The sequence below is a fragment of the Podarcis filfolensis genome (genome assembly GCF_964270895.1).
Source record: "Podarcis filfolensis genome assembly, chromosome: 12".
Lineage (NCBI taxonomy): Eukaryota > Metazoa > Chordata > Lepidosauria > Squamata > Lacertidae > Podarcis > Podarcis filfolensis.
The window spans coordinates 47,894,467-47,915,954 of NC_139614.1; the positions used below are offsets into that span (position 1 = coordinate 47,894,467).

At 36.2% G+C, this 21,488-nt stretch overlaps 1 protein-coding gene across 7 annotated transcripts in view; it reads left to right on the top strand.

Moving 5' to 3' along the window:
* Nucleotides 1-21,488, top strand: part of KMT2C (lysine methyltransferase 2C) — a 142,899-nt gene that overhangs the window by 63,835 nt on the left and 57,576 nt on the right. For 4 of the 7 annotated variants that reach the window (XM_083579034.1, XM_083579036.1, XM_083579037.1 and 1 more), the window contains exons 1-5: nucleotides 9,032-9,138; nucleotides 11,701-12,413; nucleotides 19,332-19,448; nucleotides 19,564-19,665; nucleotides 20,458-20,562. In XM_083579034.1, the coding sequence (XP_083435160.1) occupies nucleotides 9,042-9,138; nucleotides 11,701-12,413; nucleotides 19,332-19,448; nucleotides 19,564-19,665; nucleotides 20,458-20,562 (1,134 nt within the window). In that variant the 5' untranslated portion in view covers nucleotides 9,032-9,041. Of the gene's footprint in view, nucleotides 1-1,116; nucleotides 1,280-1,953; nucleotides 2,126-3,104; nucleotides 3,220-6,481; nucleotides 6,655-7,200; nucleotides 7,362-9,031; nucleotides 9,139-11,700; nucleotides 12,414-17,524; nucleotides 17,645-19,331; nucleotides 19,449-19,563; nucleotides 19,666-20,457; nucleotides 20,563-21,488 lie in introns of those variants that run through there. The other 3 variants (XM_083579031.1, XM_083579032.1, XM_083579033.1) reach the window with 1 other exon arrangement.

Consider the following 21,488-nt stretch of genomic DNA (forward strand, 5'->3'; position numbering starts at 1 on the left):
GAATTAAAAATGTTGATTTCTCTTGCTTTTAAGGGTTGAAAACTCCAGACACCATAAACTGGTGCATATAACACAAAATTAATAAATATATAATCAATGACAAAACGCAAATCTAGAAACAGAAGCTACGTATGCTCCTTTTACTGACATGATACCCTTCAATCATGTTACAATGAAAAATGAAATGATTGAAACTATTTGTATCTGTAATGTTTTATGAGATGGATAATGCAGTATCTTTTCTGATATATAATGGCATCACATTTTAAGTCATTCCTCATATTTTTCCACAGGTACAAGCATGCTAATAAATACTGATTATTTAGGTAGTCTGTCATACTGTTATACAGATATATTCAGTGTAATGATATGTTCTGCTAATATATTCATAATTTTGCTTTCCATGGTACATTATTTTTCACCAGGAGAAATATACAACTTTTAGTATCTTCCAAGATCTATTTTATTAACTTGTGTACCAATCTCAAAACCAGTAACAAGAAAAACTAGTGGATATTTAACATAATGAGCACATTGAACATGTTAAGAAAATGCCTACTCTACTTATATGTCTGATATAATTCGTGTAGATTAAGTGAATAATTTATTTAATGGTTTGCTGTAATAAATTCATTTATGAATCACCATACACTATTTTGTTGTGAATTCCATGCTGTGAATTTTTTTCTTAAAAGTTATGGCTGGGATAATGAAAGGGACTGAAAAATATATTGTGTTGGATAAATTGTACTGGAATATCTTCAGTCTGAAAACTCCACTGCTTGTGCATAGCATGGCCCTCTGAGTGGATTGTTCATTGTGCAAAACCAAAACCACTAGAGGTGTGTATTTCAGTGTGCCTACAGTAAATGGATTATTGGTTTTGAACAGGAAATACAAATCCCAATCTCCAGTAAACTCTGAGGTCTACTGGATGACTTGGACTAAGTCACTATCTGTTTTCCTAGCATAACTCACACAAAGATTGTGAGACTAAACCTAGGAAGTATTGAAAAACTCATAGCACACAGAAAAATGCTATCTTCCTGTGAACCTTCTGCCTAGTGGGATTGATTTTATACACAATATTAAATAGGTGCATGCTTTGTTTTTCAGCGATGTGCATATTGCAAGCACCTTGGAGCCACTATCAAATGCTGTGAAGAGAAATGCACCCAGATGTACCATTATCCATGTGCTGCTGGAGCAGGCGCTTTTCAGGACTTTAATAATTTTTCCCTTCTTTGCCCAGACCACATTGACCAGGCTCCACAAAGATGTAAGTAGCAGTAGTGAGCTAAAGCTGCAGTTCATACCTATTGATGATCAGTACAAAATTCCTTTTTTTGTTACTGGATCCAGATTAATTCTTTATTGCTTACCTTTTATTCAACTATAATAAAAGGGAATTGGGGAAGAGAGTTATGTCCCAGCCTTTCCCAACTTCCAGTCTTTAATTCTAGCTGCTCTGAGTAAGGTGAAGGGTTACAGTCAGGAAAGTGTCAGGAAATCCATTTCCCTCCTTTCCCAATCTGTAGCTCTTCAAACAAACTCATGAGAAACAAGGGAAGCAAGCCAGGCTGCCTACCATTGGGCTTACTTGTGGCTGCTCACCCACCCACTCTGTAATCATCACTCTTAATATATTAGTGAATAATTGTTCCCACTATGCTGCTTGTCTTTTAAAAGTATTGGAGGACAAATTTTCCAATACTAGTTTCATTTTTAAAGGATGTAACCTGTGTGAAGCAGTTTGCTATGCAAAGTGTCATTATGCACAGTCTGCTTTCATATGCAGTTAAATGTCTGATTTCATATATTCTTCAGTTGTATTTTGCCAGCTTATGTAATCCTTATGTAGCGTTGGAATAACAGGATGAAAATATTTATATAATGTGAAGCTTTATGACGACTCCTTCTAAAATGATGCAAAATTCATCTGTTAATTTACAGCAAAGGAAGAAGCAAACTGTGCAGTGTGTGATAGCCCTGACGACCTCTTAGATCAGCTTTTTTGTACTACCTGTGGCCAGCATTACCATGGAATGTGCCTGGATATACAAGTGACACCTATAAAACGGGCAGGTTGGCAGTGTCCCGATTGCAAAGTGTGCCAGAACTGCAAGTAAGCAAAAGTAGACTGTGGTTTTATTGTGTTTAGAACTGCAGGGAGTTGTGAAACCCAGTCCTGTCCTGTGACAGTTCTGCAGTCACCAGAGCCTGATAATGGAGACAAGGTGCTTTGGTAGTTGGAAGAGGAAATTCCCATAAAATTGTATTATTTAAAATGGGAGAGGGTGCTCTCTGAGGCAGAAATTGAGAGGTGAGGCAGACTTGGAAACCTGTTTTAATGTATTGACCATGGTTATAAAAGGTGTAAGAGAATTTAACTAAAGACGGTGATCTCCTCTTTTTCTTCTTCTGTGGAACTTGAAGATAAGCACTTGGACAGATTTATGGGAATGGTCCCTGACTGCCATAACAAAACCTGATTTGCTTACCAAAATGTTGGATATGGTTTCTTCACTCTTGAGTGAAGAGTGGAGAAAACATTCCATTAGGAATATTTGCTTTTGGTGCTGGAGGCCCACAATGGATTGTGGATTCTGTTTGTTTACTGACCCATAGCATGGCACAACAGAGCCCTAGTTGAGTTGGTTTCAAGGAGGGTATTAAGACTAGTGCAAAGAAAAGACCTCTCCCACCTACTCACTTCCCCTGTATCATTCACTTCTCAAATTATCTGCAGCAACTTTAGCATATATTGATTGGTATTTCATTGCTTCCATAACAATTAAGAGTTGTTAGACTTTTTAATTCTCCCTTTCTACCATTTTTTATTAATATTTGTGAGTGCATAATTATGATTGAAATGTTGCACCGGTGGAGTAGCATGACATTTAATAGAGTCAAGTAATGAAACTGAAGTATTGGCTCTATATTATTAGATGTGACTTCAGGCTTCAGCATTGGATCATCTAACTTATTTTATAGTTGGTGCTTTACTGTTTAGTGCTTAGCTACCTTGCTGCAAAGTGCTATTTTCTTTTTTAAAGTATTTTCCTTCCTATCCAGGAAGCTTAACCTTCTAACCTCTTTCCTAGGCATTCTGGAGAAGACAACAAGATGCTTGTGTGTGATACATGTGACAAAGGGTATCATACTTTTTGTTTACAACCAGTTATGGACTCTGTACCAACAAATGGCTGGAAATGCAAAGTGAGTTTACGTTTTGAAATTGGAAGTTGATTACATAAGAGGCCTGCTTTCATGTTCTTTTAGCCCACTGAACTCACTTCAGCTAATGAATAGCAACACAGAGAATCTCTGGTTAATCTCATGTTGATTTTCAAGTGACCGTTACTTCTGCTAATCACAATCTTTTGAAAAAAGTGCAAAAAAGAGGTATCTGAAGAAGTGTGCATGCACACGAAAGCTCATACCAGTAACTAACTTAGTTGGTCTCTAAGGTGCTACTGGAAGGATTTTTTTTATTTTGTTTTGACTACGGCAGACCAACACGGCTACCTACCTGTGCAAAAAAGAGGGATAAGTTTGCCAAATATACAACTATTATGGGGCTTTTCAGCTGAGACATATTCTTAAATTACTTCATAGTTAAGCGGAAAATCAGTGGATTAATATTGAAACAAAGGGGTTGACCAAGTATAGGGTTCAAGGTTTACCTTTTATACCAATTAAAAGTATCAAGAAGCTATAGATAATCCCTTCCTTAATTGCACACTTATAGTGTGGAGGAAATGCCAGTGTAAACGCTCTCCATGTTTCTCTCTGCTTACTCCCTTTTTAATACACCTGTGGTTTGTCAATAGGGACAAAATTCAATATTTTAACCAGTGGAAAAATTGGTATAGTATCCATATGTGATCTGTTTGCAGTAGTGACCCCCAAATCAGGTCTTCAGCTGAAAGAAGAATTGGGCATGATATCAATAAACTGGTTCTAATAACACCCAAGTTCTTTTATATAACTGAAATCAAGATATCAAGAGTTGAATTGTTCATGCTTGTGACTGATTCCATAATAAAAGCGATGGAATTTTTATTTATTTTTTACAAAATTTTGATAGTTGAGACAAATTGGATCAATCCAAAGTTTAAATGAAACACGAGCATGATATTTTAAAGAAATAATAGAGGATTGAAATAGTAATTGGCTTGCTTGCAAAGCCATTATATTCAATCTTCGCAAAAATACAGGGAAATCCTCTGAAAGTTTTTCTCTGCTGGTATATGACTCCAACTACCCTTAGTCATATTTATGGTTCTACATCACCTGATTGATGGGATGGGAAGCATGGGGAACATATTTCCACAATGTTGGGTGTACCAATATGTGCATGGATTTTGGAAGGTATCTTGAAAGAATGTAGTCTTACAGTAAAGTAGGAAATGTAGATGGATCCAAAGGTTTCGCTCTTCAGTGGCCAAAATGTCAAAATCGCATATAAGAAAATGTTTATTTTGTTTGTTTGTAGCATCACATTTATTAGTTAATAAGTTGTTAATAATAGTTATGTAATGCTGGAAGAATTCTAAAGATCGGTCATTAGAAGCATGGTATAACAAAGTATGAACAATTGTTATATTGGTGGAAAAAACAACTAGACAAGTTTGGGCAAAAAGAGAACAAAGGAAATTGATTAATTTTATGCAGCTTGGTCTGCTTTTCTTGATTTTATTAATAAACAGGATGAAAAGGAACCCACCAAAAACTTATGGAGAATTGTACAATGAGACGTTTTTATAATATATTAACAGTATGGATTAAATAATATTCAATGATATAAATCATTGTCAAACCTTTCATTAATATATTTTGGTGGAGTATTTTATTGTTACTACTGTCTGTGACCCCCTTTGATGTATTTTAAAATATTTTTAAAGAAAGAGGTTGAAAAAATAAGTGTAGGAATATAAATAGATCAAAATGATCCATCCAAACTAGACTTTTGTCAATATAGGAACATATAATTACAAAATTTGAACAATGTGTATTTTCTGAGATTTAACACCTATGGCTAGTTAAAGTAGACTGATACTTAAGGCTGTTGATTGCACTAACAGATGTAAGCTTTATTTTAAAAAATGTTTCTTGTTTTCATATAAATGCCATTTCTCTGAGATGCATTAGTTATTTCCTTCCCAAATATTCTGTAATTTTTATCTGCCTTCTGGATGGGGAATTTATTGCACTCCAGCCAGATGCTTGTGATGTTATATAGAATTTCTGCCTGCCAGATTCCTGGAGTCTCATAGCTTGTAATAACTAAATTCCCATTTTAAAAATAATAATTAGAAGGTAGCTATACTTAACTGTCAATAAAAATATACGGTACTTACTACATTTCCAAGCTGGTTTACCTTGAAAGGATACATTTACAATTGCATAATGCTTTTAACATAAATTTACGTCTTCATTGTGGAATCTTCTTTAACTTGTGTAAAGGAGAACCTTCTAAGGATGAAAACAGCAGGGCTTGATTCATATGCAACGTAGTACAGTGAGGAGAGGGAAGGACAAGAAGAGAAGCTGAACTTGTTCTCCCTTTGCTCTCCTAGCATAAGCATATTGTCATGTTAAGAGGCAGTAGCAACCAGGCAATTATGTCAGGGTGGATTAATTTAAATCAGGATAGCTAACCTGTGGCTCTTCAAATGTTGTTAGGCTACAGTTCTCATAACCCTGACTGTTGACCATGTTGGTTTGGGACAGCAGAGATATGGGAGTACAGCAGTACCTCAGTTCTTTCTCAGTTGCCATGGGTAGTAGCAGTACCTGGAATATTGCCTGATTTCAGACAGGATTGTCTTTCAGCTCTTCCTGGAGATACAGGGGGTTAAGCTGTTACCCTTGGCATAGAAAGGACATGCTCTGCCACTGAGCTGTGGTTCCTCCCACATAAACTAAATATATGACACAATATTCTTTCTTATCTCACATACTTAATTTACTAACTGTTTAGTACAGATTTAGAAATCATGAGATCAGTTTCTCACCCCTTTGCAATTGACATTTACAAGGAAAAAGAAGTCCCAACGTACAACAGAGGAGCAGATATTTATTCAGACTATATTTACATTGTCAAGAGTTAGTATATAATTCAATTTTCAGGAGAAAGAAAGGATGCTTTTCATTTTATTTTCTGTCCATCAAAGGTTAATAATCCTTTTGATCGTGTCTGCATGGAGATTTAAGTTTCTACTGGCAAGAGAACTATGTCCCATTAAAGACATCCTTGTCAAAGATTTTCTTGTCTAGTGGAAGTGCAGTGTGAAAATTTACCCTTAGGCTGTGTTTTGAATAGATTATGGACTACTAGTTTTGCTCGTTAAACTTCCACATAAATAAAATTAAAGTTCCTCTTTCTGTCAATGTAGAACATGTTTGCCAGTGATTGTTTTTGATGCAATAGCATAGTATCGTAAACAGGAAAGACTTTCTTTTCTCATATTTTCAGAACTGCAGGGTATGTGCAGAATGTGGCACACGGACCAGTAGTCAGTGGCATCACAACTGTCTTATGTGTGATAGTTGTTACCGTCAGCAAGACAATTTGCCTTGTCCTTTCTGTGAAAAATCCTCCAATCCAGACTTGCAAAAAGACAAGTTGCGTTGTCATATGTGCAAAAGGTAGGAAACCTAACTATCATCTTAAACGATTGGCTAACTCTGCTACTTCTTAATGGCCCTCAGACCTTTTTGTTAAAGTGGCCCCATGTTGCATCCAGCTTTGATCTATTGAAGACGCTTCTATTTCTGCAATATAATATGCGTATCAACTACTGTTCATCCATCATGAGACTTGCCACAAGGTTCTCAGAATCTTCTGATAAATTCTGTCCCATATTGGGTTAACTGTTCAGTGTATGGTTGGCTTCTTCAAGTTTTAAATAGATCTGGAACTAAGTCTTGTAGGGTTATTGTAGTTATGTATATGTACACGAAACAATTACTCATTAGTGAATGTAGCACATTGGATCAGTTCTGCAAGTAAAGTGGATTCAGATGCTTTTGTGAATCCCTTTTAGGTATTGGTTTGATTTGAGGTGCCCCAAAATCCAGAAAATACAGAGTTTTAAAAAATATATATATTTTTTTTTACAATGAAGATAGGATTTCAGTGGGACATTTTACATAAATTAATTAATGTGAATTTTTGACTAATGATTCCCTTAGGTGGATTCACATAGAATGTGACAGATTTCCCGATAACGAACTGGATACTCACTTAAAAGAATACACTTGCAGTCATTGCAAATACTTAGAAGCAGAAGAGGAACATGCACAGGCATGTGATGTGATGGATACTGCCCAACCTCTTCCTGAAACTGGTGCAGGTAAAAGACACTCTTTCTCCTTTCATATTTTCCATGCCCACTGCTTGTCTTTCATTTGATATTTGGGGAGCACTTCCTATATAATATTATGGCTGCCAACATTGCAGCCAAAAATCACTGGGGGGGGGGATAAAATAATCTTTTAAAAATCTTCACACTACTGTACGTCATTGAGATTGCAGCTCCAAAGGCTCTCAGGACAAAGCCAGAAAACCTTTAACACTAAAACATCTTCCAGAAATTGAATATCGAATTTTATAGCAGCATTCTCAGCTTTTTTAAAAAGGGGAACATGCTGCCAAGCAGACTATTTTATTGAATAGGTTTTGCCATGGTTTGTACTTGAAGAAAAATTGTGGAATATATTCTTGTCTCACAGCAAGAGTGGCAATGCCATTTTAACAACAAAGAAAAATATGAAGCTATTATAGGAGATGGGTTGTTTCATTCCATACTCCCAAGAGATTACTTTTGTACAATAATTTCAGATTTGAAACCAATGTAAATGATCATTTCCTCATACTGAAGTTTTCACTTTAATGATGTCAGTCTCCAAGACGAACAGATTAGTTACTGAATTCAGCAGCACTCCAAATTGTTCTGCCATTTTGAACTTTGCTAGGCTGTTTCACATAAAAAGACATATTCATATGCCTTTTAACAGTAATATTCTCTGTGGATCTTCTTTTTAGGAGCTAAGAGTTTAATATTCTTGTAGAGGTCGTCTCCATGCTCCTGCTTGCTTTTGTGCATTTTAATGAGTTTTACTAGTATGAAAGCATGTTACTGTTCTGGCTTTTTAAAAGTAGATTTCAGGTTAGGATATACTACAGAGAGTTTGTGACCAAAAGATAGGTTATTAATTTGAAATGTTGGGATTTTACAGCTTTTACAAGTTTTACAATCCAAGTTTAGCATTTCTTCTTTGTTTGCATTGAATCATGGACATAGAATAAAAGTTTCCTATTTTACACTTTGATAAAGTCTGTGGATGTCACTGAGGTTCAAGCTATATCTAGGATCAGTCTTAAATGGCAATGTTAATTTGTACAAGAATGTTAATACTTGTGCTACAATTCTGCCAAATTTAAAGCAGTACAAGCTTTAGGACACTTTACCCTGACAGAAGTGCATATGGTATCCTAGTTGATTATGAAACTCATTCCCATAACTTATGAATAAGATATTCTCTTATACCCAAATTTTGTACTTATCATCTAACTCATTCAGATCATGCTGACAGCATTCAGGCATAACAGTAAAACATAGTTATCTGTTTACTGTGTATGAATTTATCCCGCTTGCTTCACTCTTCCCATCTACTACTGGGATGAAACATACCACAATTTTTGGCATAGCATTATGCCTGAACCAAGGATTATGACTTGTTTTGTAGTAAAACAAAGCACAAATTTTGGCTACAGATCATGGTTTGATCAAAGCATGTATTGCTAAACCAGGGATTATGGTTTGTTTCTCCCCAGTGCTGGTGTCGAAGAATAATGTGGGTGCATTAGCTTGTGCATAGTAAACCATTAACTGTGTGTGCTCACTGTTAAAATATCATTTTGTGGAAGCAAAAAGGTCAAGCTTCAAAATAAGTTAATGATTGTGAGTAATACAATAAATGCTGCATGAAGATTTTTAAAAATGTTTGCTGCTTATGTTTGTGCAGATGAAATGGAAACAGAAGAAGGAGGAGATGTAGCCAACAAGGACCAACTAGTAACAGATAGCATCCTTGCTCAAGAATCAACGGTTAAGTGTGGCACAGATGGTAAGAGCGTTTTTCTTTTGATGTGACACAGTACACCCATATACACATAAATACTGTATGTGGAATCTATTTTCAAAAATCTACATCCAAAAGCATTTGGAGAATTAAGATGTTTCTTTTTCTTTTTTGAGGATGGGCCATTGGAACAGTATTGTTAAGGTCTTCAAAACAAATGCACAATATAAAAGTACAAAATAATTTCTATAATAGGCAGTGGAGTTAATAGTTGATTACAGTACTGGACTTTTCTTGCCAAGGCTGGGATGCCTCTATGCATCCTGCTCCCTTGAGCAGTCGAATGAGGGAAGTCTGTTATTCATTCCCAATGGTAGGGAAGAATTAAAAGATTTTTGTGAATGCCAATTTAGAAGGCAGTGAAAAAAAGCAGGAGAAGCAAGATAATTTTTTTAAAATTATGCAAATGCCACTGGGGGTGAAAGTCAGCATATGGAGAAAATGCCAGTTGGAAAAGTCATAGGGAGAAAACTAAGTTAAGGATCACAGAGGTTAAAAAAAAATGAACATGAGGGTCTCATGTGCAGCTTTTGCCTAAAGACAAAACTAAAAATAAGTATCATCTTTCAATCTTACTACACTTAACTATAAGCTTCAGTGATCCAAAGATCAGGGTATAGATTTGGTTTAATAGTTCTGTATGACATTCATATGATGATGATTGATTAGATTTATATAGCCATTAATCCATAAACATTTCCTGGGTGGCCTACAACAAAATATTAAAAATGAAATATATAATAGTAATAAACCAGCAAGTCAGGAGAAGGCATTTATTGCCAATGGTTATGCCATAGATTTCCTTGCACCACCTCCATTTTAAAAGCCTGGGTGTGTAAAAGGGTCTTGTTTTTGTTTTAAAAAACTGGCTTTTGAAAAATAACATAAAGAAGGGGCCAGGTGATCTTCTCTGGAGAGCCTGTTCTGGAGCCAAGATGCCCCTATCAAAAAGGCTCTGTTTCTACCTCGCTTTACTTCACTGGGGCACCGAAGAACACCTCAAGTTCAAATAGGCATTATGAATCTGCATTGTTATGTGCTAAATTATGCTTTGTTTGGAATAATGATAAACTAAGCAGACCCAAAGGCAGACCCGAAGGTATTTACTTATTTCACATTTATTTATTTCACATTTATATACTACTTTGTTGTAAACAAACCTTAAAACAGTCTACAAAAAGAATAGAGCAATAAAATTAGCAGTGAATAAAACCAAGTATTCGAAACATTTAAAAAAATTAAAATCAACTATTAGCTAAAAACCAGATTAAATACATGACAGTGTCTTCATTTCTGGATAAGTTTGCCTAAACCAAAAATTTTTTAGCTGGCACCCACCTCATATCCATAGATAGTGAGTTCCAACGTGCTGCCACACTAAAAGATTGATTTCCTTCAGGTGAAGAATGAGTATTATGTGGCTTGTGCATATTTAGTACCTCACTATGCAGGAGATATTCTGATGTTTAAGGTGAAGAAAATGATAGGGGATTATTTAGTGATGTTGAAATTGGTACTGGATAATAGATATTCTAGACTTCATTGCATTTTAGTGGTGGATAGTTCAATGAAAACAAAAACTCAGTGTGTAGCTCTCTGGCTTAGCCATCTTGTCAGTTGAAAGCAAAGTAGCAAAAGGAATTGATTTTGATGATGTGATTTCAAAATTTGCAGAGAACAAAGTTAGGAAAAAAGTTTTTAAGTGCTTATGCTCACAATGTTAAGTAAATAAACCAGAAAATAACACTTGCAACTGTAAGTATCTTATTTTTCCTTCTTTTAATAATTTCAATGGGGGGGACGGACAAGAAATTTTCTGCGCCGGGTACCACCTGACCTTGCTACGCCACTGACACTGGGTAGAGTTTTGGTCACTGTACATAAAGAAGGAAATTGCAGAGCTGGGAAATGAACCGAAAAGGGCAGTCAGCATGACTGGGGCTTTGTGCATCTTCCCTGTAAGGGAAGGCTAAAGTGTTCTCAGGATTAAGTTTCAAACTATGGGCCATCTAATTGAATTGATTAACATTTGAATCAGGACAAAGAAGCAGGAACTATTTTTTCATACTTTATTTGCTCAAGAGCTAGACAGACCATGGAAGATAGTTCTGCCGATGGCTATTAGCTATGAATGCTAAATGGAACCCATATGGTTTGATCATATGATTTTGTTGCTTAGTCGTTTAGTCGTGTCTGACTCTTCATGACCCCATGGACCAGAGCACGCCAGGCACTCCTGTCTTCCACTGCCTCCCGCAGTTTGGTCAAACTCATGTTAGTAGCTTCGAGATAACTGTCCAACCATCTCATCCTCTGTTGTCCCCTTCTCCTTGTGCCCTCAATCTTTCCCAAGATCATATGATACAGAATGATAATAGAATATCTTCAGAATTTCAAGATGTAGGACTAGCAGTACAGGCCACACACGCTTGTAACTGTTCACATATTTTTCACATATTTCACAAATGTTCACATATTTTTTAAAAGACACTTTACACTAGAGATACTCTAATTTCAGACTCAAATGAAATGTTCTATTTATTTCAGGCTTCTCATTAAATGAAAATAATGGTGAACTGGAAACAGAGGCTCCTGACCATTTTGGTAAAAGCGAAATAGAAACATCTCCTAAAAAGACTCCTGCATCTGATCTTAATCATGCTGATAAAAAGATGGAAATGGCAGAAAATATTTCAAATACAATGCAGCAAGTCTTAGACAAGCAAACTGAGGAAACAAAACAATCACAGGAAAGCACTGAAGTATTTGAAATGTCCACAGAGGAATCTCAGCTTCCACCAGAGATACCTGAGGATGTAGCAAAGATATCGGAAACCTTCAATTTGGTCAATAGCGAGAGCAGCTCCTGTAAGAAGGAAGAGCAAGTAGAAACAACGATGGTGTCAGAAGCTGCAGAAGGAGATGACACTCCTGAAAATTATGAAACGTCATCTCTTCCTGCAAATGAAAGTTGTGCAACTGACAGTTCACCATTGGAAGATAAATCTTTAAAGTCACCAGCTGAAACACAGTCTTTATTTTCATCATCTGTTGAATTGAACAAGTCCAGTGTATCTTCCTCACCAGCAGCCTCACTAGAGTTAGGCTCTTCACATGACACAATGCGTAGTCAGATGTCACCACTAGAATCCTCTATAACTCTTCCAACAACATACGTATCGCTCACTCCAAAAATTGGAATGGGAAAACCAGCTATCACCAAAAGAAAGTTTTCTCCTGGGAGACCAAGGTCAAGACAGGTGAGCATGTTTTACTGAAATCAGTTACAAAAAGCATTTTAGTTGTATTGTTTACCCGAATCATTACTTTGGCTATGACACCAAGAGAGGTATTTGTTTTGCCTTCCTGTCTGAAACTGAGACTACAGAGTCTGTTGTTAGCTTCTTAGTACACTTCTTTACCAACAATTTACTGTGGAGAACTGATTTCATGAGCAAATGTTTGTACAGATTTTGTCAGAAAGAAAGAAAAAGAAATAATTATGTTTCCTGTGGTTTTTCTGAAAGGTTTGTATTCTGGAATTAATTCAGGGTAAAGCATATTTTCCAATATTACTAATTTAGCTAGAGTGTTCAGATGTCCAGACCAAACATTTATTACTTGTAGGTGGTGAAAAACAATGCTGTTCAAAGATTTACTGTGCAAGTCTCATTTAATTCTCTTTAGAACCCACACATTACTTAGATAATTTATTTCACTGCTGATTTCATGAACCTCTTTATAGTTTCCCCCTCTATTCTTAGTCTACATATATATTCTAAATGAAATAATATTAATTGGTAAAAAGAGAATAAAATGTCCTGATAAAATGGCTGATTTAGATTTCTAATTATTATAAATTATTCCTAGGTGCAGGAACCTTAAAAAACAAATGGATTTTCCTGTGAAAGTTGTTTTTCATTTAGACAGGTTCCACCCCCCCGAAGAGTAAAATAATTAATGTTTTTATTTTATCACAATTTATTTAATGTTCATGCTGTGCTTAATACTGAATACATAATTAGCCACGTCTGCTTTAGCCCACACAATTTTTGGTACAGCAATGGGTTTCACTGACTTCTACTAAATTATAATCCATTTTATATTTTCTTTGCAACCTCTCTTTAACAATAATGCATATATAGTGGAACCTCAGAAGCTGAACGCCTTTTAACTCAAACCTTTCGGCTCCCAAGTGATCGAAACCCGGAAGTGATTGTTCCAGTTTTCAGAAGCCGAAAGTCCAGCATGGCTTCCGATTGGCTGCAGGATGCTCCTGCAGCCAATCAGAAGCCACGCATTGGGAGCTGAACGGTTTGGATGTCAAACGGACTTCTGGAACGGATTCCGTTCTACTTCCAAGGTACAACTGTATAGTTATGGGTCCAATCCTATGTTCACTGGAAGATCTGCCCTCAGACTCTTCCTTAGCAAGGAAGGTGGACTGCCGTCGCACCTCTGGCTTTACTGATGCTCTAATGGTGGAAAAGGCAAAAAGGAGGCATGTAAGGGACTGATTGGGGGAGGACTTCTAGTCCCCTGACACGCAGTGGCAGCACTAGAAAAAATGGGCAGGGGCTCAGAAGAGAAATATATGTCTAGGTGGACAAGTTGTTAAGGTCTCTGAAAGAAAATTAACAGTATATGTTAATGTAGAGTCCAGCAACTGGGCATGCATTGAAGGGCAGCATTCTAAGTTTTACTCAGAGCAGATCCATTTTTTGGCTCTCCCAAAAAATCTCAACAACTTTTGAGGTCGCAGTCTCTTGGAAGTTGGACATGCCTGGTATAATGTATTAATTGCCTAGTCTTTTAATTGAGAGTCTGAGAACCAACCGCATGAGAATCAATAGAAACTGTAATCTAGAAAAAGACCAATTATATAGGTAAACAGTTTTGCTTTTGGGAAATGAAGAAGCAAAATAAGACCCACTTGATTGAGCAGTATGTAAAACTTTAAGCATTTGTATCTCAAAATTGCCTCTTATCTAGCTGTCAAGAATAGATTTTGGGTGCAATTCAGATAAAATGTAGCATACCTAATGTATGAAACCTGCTTCCTTCTTTCCTCAATTATTGGGGGAGGTGACAGGTTAGCACTTGGAAGGTAAACACCCATTCTAGGCAAGCCATTAGAAACAAATTGTGTTATAAGCCAATATCTTATGCTTTTGAATGCTATCAGTTCAGTCTTTTGTTTTCATTTCTCTGGTTACTATATTGGTGCTAGTATGTAACCTTTAAAGTTGTATTTTTACTCTTTTGTTATCCTTGCCCCTAAATCATGTGCTAGACATATATAGGATTTTGTGTATTTCATCTGGCAAAGGACAATTAGCTTTCATACTACTAATTAGGAATTAGTTTGTGGGGAAATGGGTCTCTTGTATTTGCGTTTTTAAATCTTGCCTGTTTAAATCATTCCCTGACTGCAAAAAGGTAAGTAATGGGAGTACTTACCTCCACTAATTTGGATGGCATTTGGATGGTATACTTGTGCAGGCCTTAATGCTTTTGTAGACAGGTAGCTGGCAGAATAAGAAATTCTCTTCAAGAAAGATGACAATGTTAGGAAATGAAGAGATCCAGGAGCACTGGTCTGCTTTTCAAAGCTTATGTTGGCCATGCAACTTAGCTATAAAGAAGTTGGTAAAAGTGTATCAGTGACTCGCGGCACTTCCTGCTCTGCCTAAATAAATGTACTGTGAGAGTGCCTCTTCTTACCACCTATGTTCCAGAAGTCCGAAACTTTCCATAAATACACCTGAGATTTGAGAAGATGTTGTGGGCACCATCATAAAATGGCTGCCATGGACACATGATCCATTACAGAAAGGCTGCTGCTGAGTGGACACTGCCTGTTTAAAAATGTTGGGAGCCACAGAAGAAATTCAAGATGTATTCGCCTCCTCTGCAACCTTCCTGCATCTTTAAACACAATTTTGATTTGTCCCATGCATGCTTAGTTCCAGAAAATATGGCATGCTGCCTAAGATATTTGAGGAATTACATGAATACTATTTCAGTTTACATAAATATCCTAACACAGACCATGGGAAGTTCTGATGATTTACCACAGAGGTTGATGTAGGGACATAATTATATAAATTCTGACCACACTAGGTTTAACTTGTAGCTTTCATTTAAGAGAATGTTGGGGGTTTAGATAGAGAGAAAGCAAACATGCTGCCATTTTGAAGGCAGTTGTGGCAAAGCAATATTATGCACATTTACCAGCCAGCGTGCCTTAAGTCTCAATAAAAATAATTACCACTACCGACACTGACCAGTATGCATGCAAAGGCTCACTGGATAAATGCAGCTTAGTTTTTTGTTTTAATGGGGCTGCTCAGGAGCCTTTTGAAAAAGGAAACTGCACTACTACAAAGACACATAATTTTATAGTTCTAGCAGGACCCTGGAGTTTCCAGTGGTGGATATTATTGGTGTGTTCTGCTTCTTCTTCATTCTGATTGGTTAGAGTTGTGCAGGAGTTGGTTTCCATCAGGGTCACACTCCCTGATAGCACAGTTAATAATAGATAATCCACTCCTGCATGATCAACCAGAAAAAATAGAGGTAGGACACATCTGTAATATCAGACTGGAACTTGCTTGCTGTTGAACTGCTGCCTCTTCCTGCTACTTGCTGGCTGTGCCCCACCTTGGCTTTGTTCTTGTTCATTATAGGCAAGTAGGAATGGACTTTCCACTGGGCAGTGTAGTTGTTATTAACTTTTTTCTTAAACTTTTGATCTATGTTGTTGATGCTGTGTGTTTCTTTATTAATCTATATCAATTCTAAGGAAATGGCAGTTTGTTTCAGAGTGTACACCAATTGCTACTTTTTGTTTTATTTTTGTTTTAAGTAAATGAGCTTTCTCCTGAGTTGTGCTTTCATGGACATTAATCAAAAGCCTGAGTGTTCTTCCTGTTTTTGAGAATCTCTTTTGAAGATAATGGTCTTATTTAGACATGGCGCCAGATTATGATTTGGGTAGTTAACGAATTAATCTTCTGATGATGAACTCACTCACATGTGCTAATTGCTTTCATTATTTCCTGATTCTTGACAAACCATATTTTGCTATTTTGTCTGTTTATATAACACTAGTGTATCAGCTGACACCTTCAAGAAGCTAGCTACACACACAAATGTAGAAATATTCTTATGTTTAGTATATTTAGGATGAAATTTCATAGAATCATATTTTAGTACTTTTATTATTTAGTGCTACAGGACTTCTTAGCACTAGAGTAGCCTAAAATATTTTGTTGTACAAGTGTCAGTTTGATAAAACAACTGTATTTCTGAGGGTACCTAAAGTTTAGAGACTTCTTCCAGTTATGAGAGGGAAGAGGAAGCTGTTATCCTCCAGAGACATTGTGGGACTCCATCAGTACTAGCCAGCACGGGATGATAGAACTTGCAGTTCAGTCACAATTGGAGGGCCACAGTGTCTCCAATCCTGAAATTTGAGGAACCCTATTCCTAAATATTTTTGTGTGTGGAAACTGAGAGCATTACTGATACTGTTCAAAGAAACAGCCACCTGTTACACTTACTGTAGATGCATAGCAAAAGTGAAATAAAGATTAGCAAGGATTGGGGGTGGAGAGTATTGCAAATGCAGTTCTGGGATCCTTACAGATGACGTCTGATCCCCAGTCTCCATCTAGGGATTGTATCCATTTTTGGACTCTACAGAATACAATATATTAGGCACTTATAGACATGATTGCTTGCTAATTTTATTTGATATAAGAATTTCAGTTGGTTTTTTTAATAGTGCTTGGGTGGTATAGCTTCAGCTCATGGATATTTTAACTGTTCGTTTATTTTTCATTTTCATATTATACCTTTTATTTTAATCCATTTTTGTCTGCTATGCTTCTTAGCTTTTCTGGTTTGTAATTTTTAAAATTTTATTTTAACAGTCACACAACATAGCCCAAGTCAGTTGCCTTCTCCAAGATGCAGACTGAAATACAGAAATAATATTGCCGTAAAAATATAGCCATGATCCCAAATGGGTGTATCTTGGTTTAGTATTGTAGTAATAAAAGTTATAACTGAGTCACAGTCACACTTCATCTCTTCCTCATGCCAAGCAATCTTTTGTTTTCCGGCAGTGCTTCTCTTTTATATTTATTATTTAATCAACATTTTATTCACACTTGAAGTCTGATGCTCATCCTGTATAAATGTGAGTGCTAGGCTGAAATTTATCCCAGTAAGTCCATGTGTTTGTTAAACCAAGTATTTGTGTGCCTGCATGTGCTTTGCTTTCAGAACTTTTTATTTGCGTTCTTTATTTTTATTTTATTTGGCTGAGTTTTATACATCTATTTTCTCACCTGACATATCCTAGGGGGCTTGGAGTAGCCATAATACAGTGAGCCCACCTTCCTGGTCCCCAGACATTTCAGAAGGTCGGGAAACTTTTAAGTCCAGACCGCTACCTGGCAGTGCCATATGGAGCATCAAAGTGGTAATTAATTTGTATTTATATTCTTGTTATCCTTTGCTATCTCTCTGCTGTTCTCCATTATAAAAAGATACTAATGAAAACTCTTCTGAAGCATAGCTAAATTAATATGCTACTTAAACCCAGTTTTTAAACAGCTGTATAACTTGCTTTTTAAAAATCCCTACATTCTCTCTCAGTGCATGCAGAATGAATATTGAGTCAATTTCTAATTCAGCTGTATGCGGTGCTTAACGCCTATAGGGTGTATTCTGTACACTGTAACTGGGCCATGTTGTATGTTATGAGTTACTGCTATCATCTGAATGGAGTCTAAAATAAAACATAGATGGGAGACCAATGTATATGGTGTCTGAAACCTTCAGTGGCCAGTGCATACTTTAGAGGTTGCTGTAAAACTAGTTTTCTCTGCTCCTCCTCCAGAAGGTCTCACACAAAGGGCTGCAGATTATTATTTCCAGACAAAGAGTTTTATGGCAGCTTGTTACTAACATAAAAAGTAAAGGTAGCTGTGCGGCTCCACAAAGTCAAAAATCCATATTAGGACAGTACCTTTATTAGGTCAACCAAAATATCACAAAATAGTATGCAAGGTTCTGAATTTTCCAGAATTCTTCACCAGAATCTAGCCTAACTAAGAATTTTTTAAATCTCAAAAGCTGAATTACTAAATGTGCCCTGAAAGATTATCAGCATAATATAGATACAGTACAGATAAAATCAATATTTTTATTTTTGCAGTATTTTTGTGAAGGTTATTGTATTACCTCTTGTTTACTAGGTGCTGCTGCTTTTTGTTGTGCTTCCTGTATCAAAATAACATTTAGTTGTATACATTATTAGAAGAGATGAACTCTGTATCTAGAGTAACCAGCCTAAGACCTGAACAAGCTGAAAAGAACTTTTCTTCTCATGAGACTTAGAATTGTTCATTTGTATTCTCATTTTCAGCATGCCCACGTTTGATTGATATGTTTGTATCAGTAATTGTGCTATTAATTTAATATTAAGTTTCATGAAAACATGTCCTTTCTTCCTGTATCATTTACAAATTTTATAAATGATGTAAATTAATGGTGTGTTGGTACTTTCAGTTGATAACATCCTTCTAGGACTATCTGTGGAGCTAGAGTGAACATTGTTGTGAATTTTCTCTTAGCAAGCAATACTTTTACTCCCCCTCCCCATTTTCTCAAGTCATCGATGTCTTTTACATACCTTGTGAATAGCGTGTAGTGTTAGGCATGCCTTTGATGAGATTGATGGGAAGCTACTCTTAAGCCAATGCAGGATATAAGCATAGAGTGGAATCTAGTTGGTGCCTGCTAATCAGAGAGAAAGGAAACATTATTTGCCAGGTGACCTTTCAGGACAGATTATTGGGTAGCAAAAACTTCCTCTCCTCCTCTTCTGCTAGCAAATGACTCCCACTAAATCAAAAACCCCACCTGGATCAAAATTCATAATAAGAAACTTGACAAAGGTTCATAGGCTGCAACCCTCACTATATGCTGTGTATCAAGATCTGTTCATATCTGCAGTCCCTGCTGTGGGACATGCTCATGTGAAAAATACTGCTGTGTTGCAAAATACAAAATCCTGTTGTATTCTTACAAAGTCTGTGTTATAAGGAACATTTCTATGAAGCATTGCTTAGTTCCATCCAAATGTTTTAATTTGCTTTAAATAGGGTCGTGGCTCAGGGTTTCCTGGAAAGCGGAGACCACGTGGTGCAGGCCTTTCTGGAAGAGGTGGACGGGGGAGATCAAAACTTAAAAATGGAATTGGATCTTTTCTTTCTCCAGGGGTAAGAATCTCTAGCATATTATTTGAGCAGGCAGAAGTCTTGATTCGTGTCTCTGCTCACAATGATCTGCTTTTACTGCCAGAAAACTTAAGTTTTTGTTTTCTTTTATTTGTAGGTCACAGATATGGACATTTCATCTAACAAAGACGAGGAAGAAAACTCAATGCACAATACTGTTGTTCTGTTTTCTAGCAGTGACAAGTTTACTTTGCATCAGGTTGCAATATTCATATTTTATTATTTTCTAATGTCATTGGTTATTTCCTAATTTCTAAGCCTCAGATGAAAAGTGTAGGCAATATTTAATGGTATTGTTTATTCTAGCTGTCCACTTCTGGTGACATCCAACCTCTTCCTAGCAATACATTTGACGATAGTTAATTTATCTATAGGTGTTTAATCTAGATAATTTATAACTTATTACTTGGTGGACCATAAAACAAGTAATATGCCTGTTAGTGTTTTGTTAAATTTAGGGATTAACTATTCTGTATATGGGCTACTGTAGTAGAGAAAACAGAATACCGTTTGTTGGGAGGCTGCAGTTATTGCATTGTGTGGCTACTGTCCTCTTAAGTTTTGAGGGCAGGTAATAGCATTGCTTCATCACTTGTTATTACACTGGCTGCTATGTAGCTTCTGGCCACAATTCTAGTGGTCTTTAAAGCTAGAGGTGAGTTAGATCTAAAGCTGAGCTGATATTTTTGGTCCATCTCTCTTTGGACATTTGCAGTGAGCTTCTAATATATTTTAGAAATTCTTGTAGATTTTTAAAATTGTTTTAAGACTTTAACTACTTGTCCTTACAAAAATGCTCAAGGTAGCTTTACTAGTATTACTGATTTTTCCTATATACATAGGGTATTGATAATAATGAGGAGACTGTATACACCTGAAATTTTGAAAGAGAACAAAGTTTGCTAAAAACAGATTAAAGGTGTATATTTCTTCCATGTTTTAATTACCTAGTACTAGTTGTTTACCTGAAAATGTTTCTTTGATATTCTAGGATATGTGTGTAGTTTGTGGGAGTTTTGGCCAAGGTGCAGAAGGACGTTTGCTTGCCTGCTCTCAGTGTGGTCAGTGTTACCATCCATACTGTGTCAGTATTAAGGTGAGCACTTTGAAATTATTGTCAGCATATTGTCCCTGCATACACCGCATTGATTCCAGTTTTTACATTATTAAGGAGTGTTTTAGCTTGTAAAATATTCCTCTGGAAATGTGACCATTATTTGTATGCAGCTGACAAAGCACGTTAATTAAATGACATTTTATAAATGCAAGAGAAGTTAACCTTTCTGTAATTTTTCAGCTATAAATAGCACCGTTTATCTTACAGATGGTTAAAAGAAAGTATTGAGATAACAGCTCAGTATTGAGCTAGATATAACCTAAGAATTAAGATATGAAGCAATATAGTGCATTTTGTTTTGTTTAAGGCTGGTTTCCTAAAAAAATATAGTTCATTTTCATTTATGACCGCAGTAAGATTCGGTTAATTCACTTTGTCTGTTGGCTATCAGAATTTTAAGAAACTGAAGTAGTTAATTTCTTACATTCATTAAGCTAGGAGAGAATGTGCAAAAAGTTAAATTTGGATAGTTATGGGAAGACATGCACAGATAATAAGCTATTTGCTTCAGCATATAAACAATGAATCGTCTTTTAAGTGCAGTTATTTAAAAAGGGAATATTCTTTTAATGTATTAAATCACCTGCACTTTTATGAAAGGGTTGTACTGAAGCTATAACACACTCTAGACAGCTTTTTGTTTTCACAAAATGATTAGTGTAGTAGAGGGGGTAAACTTTTGAACACTCCATAAAAGTAGCCATTTTAATCCTCATGAATTGCTTTGAAGAAAATTTAGGTTGATTACTCCAACAGAAAATGTGACTTAAGCATGTTTTGAAGCAAAGTTTAAAATGCATTTCAAACCCTGATTCTGAAGGGAATCGGATAACTATTTCCAAGCCTGTCTCCTTTTATTTACATATGTCTTACACCATTGTGTTGTCTTACACTAGTGAATGAAA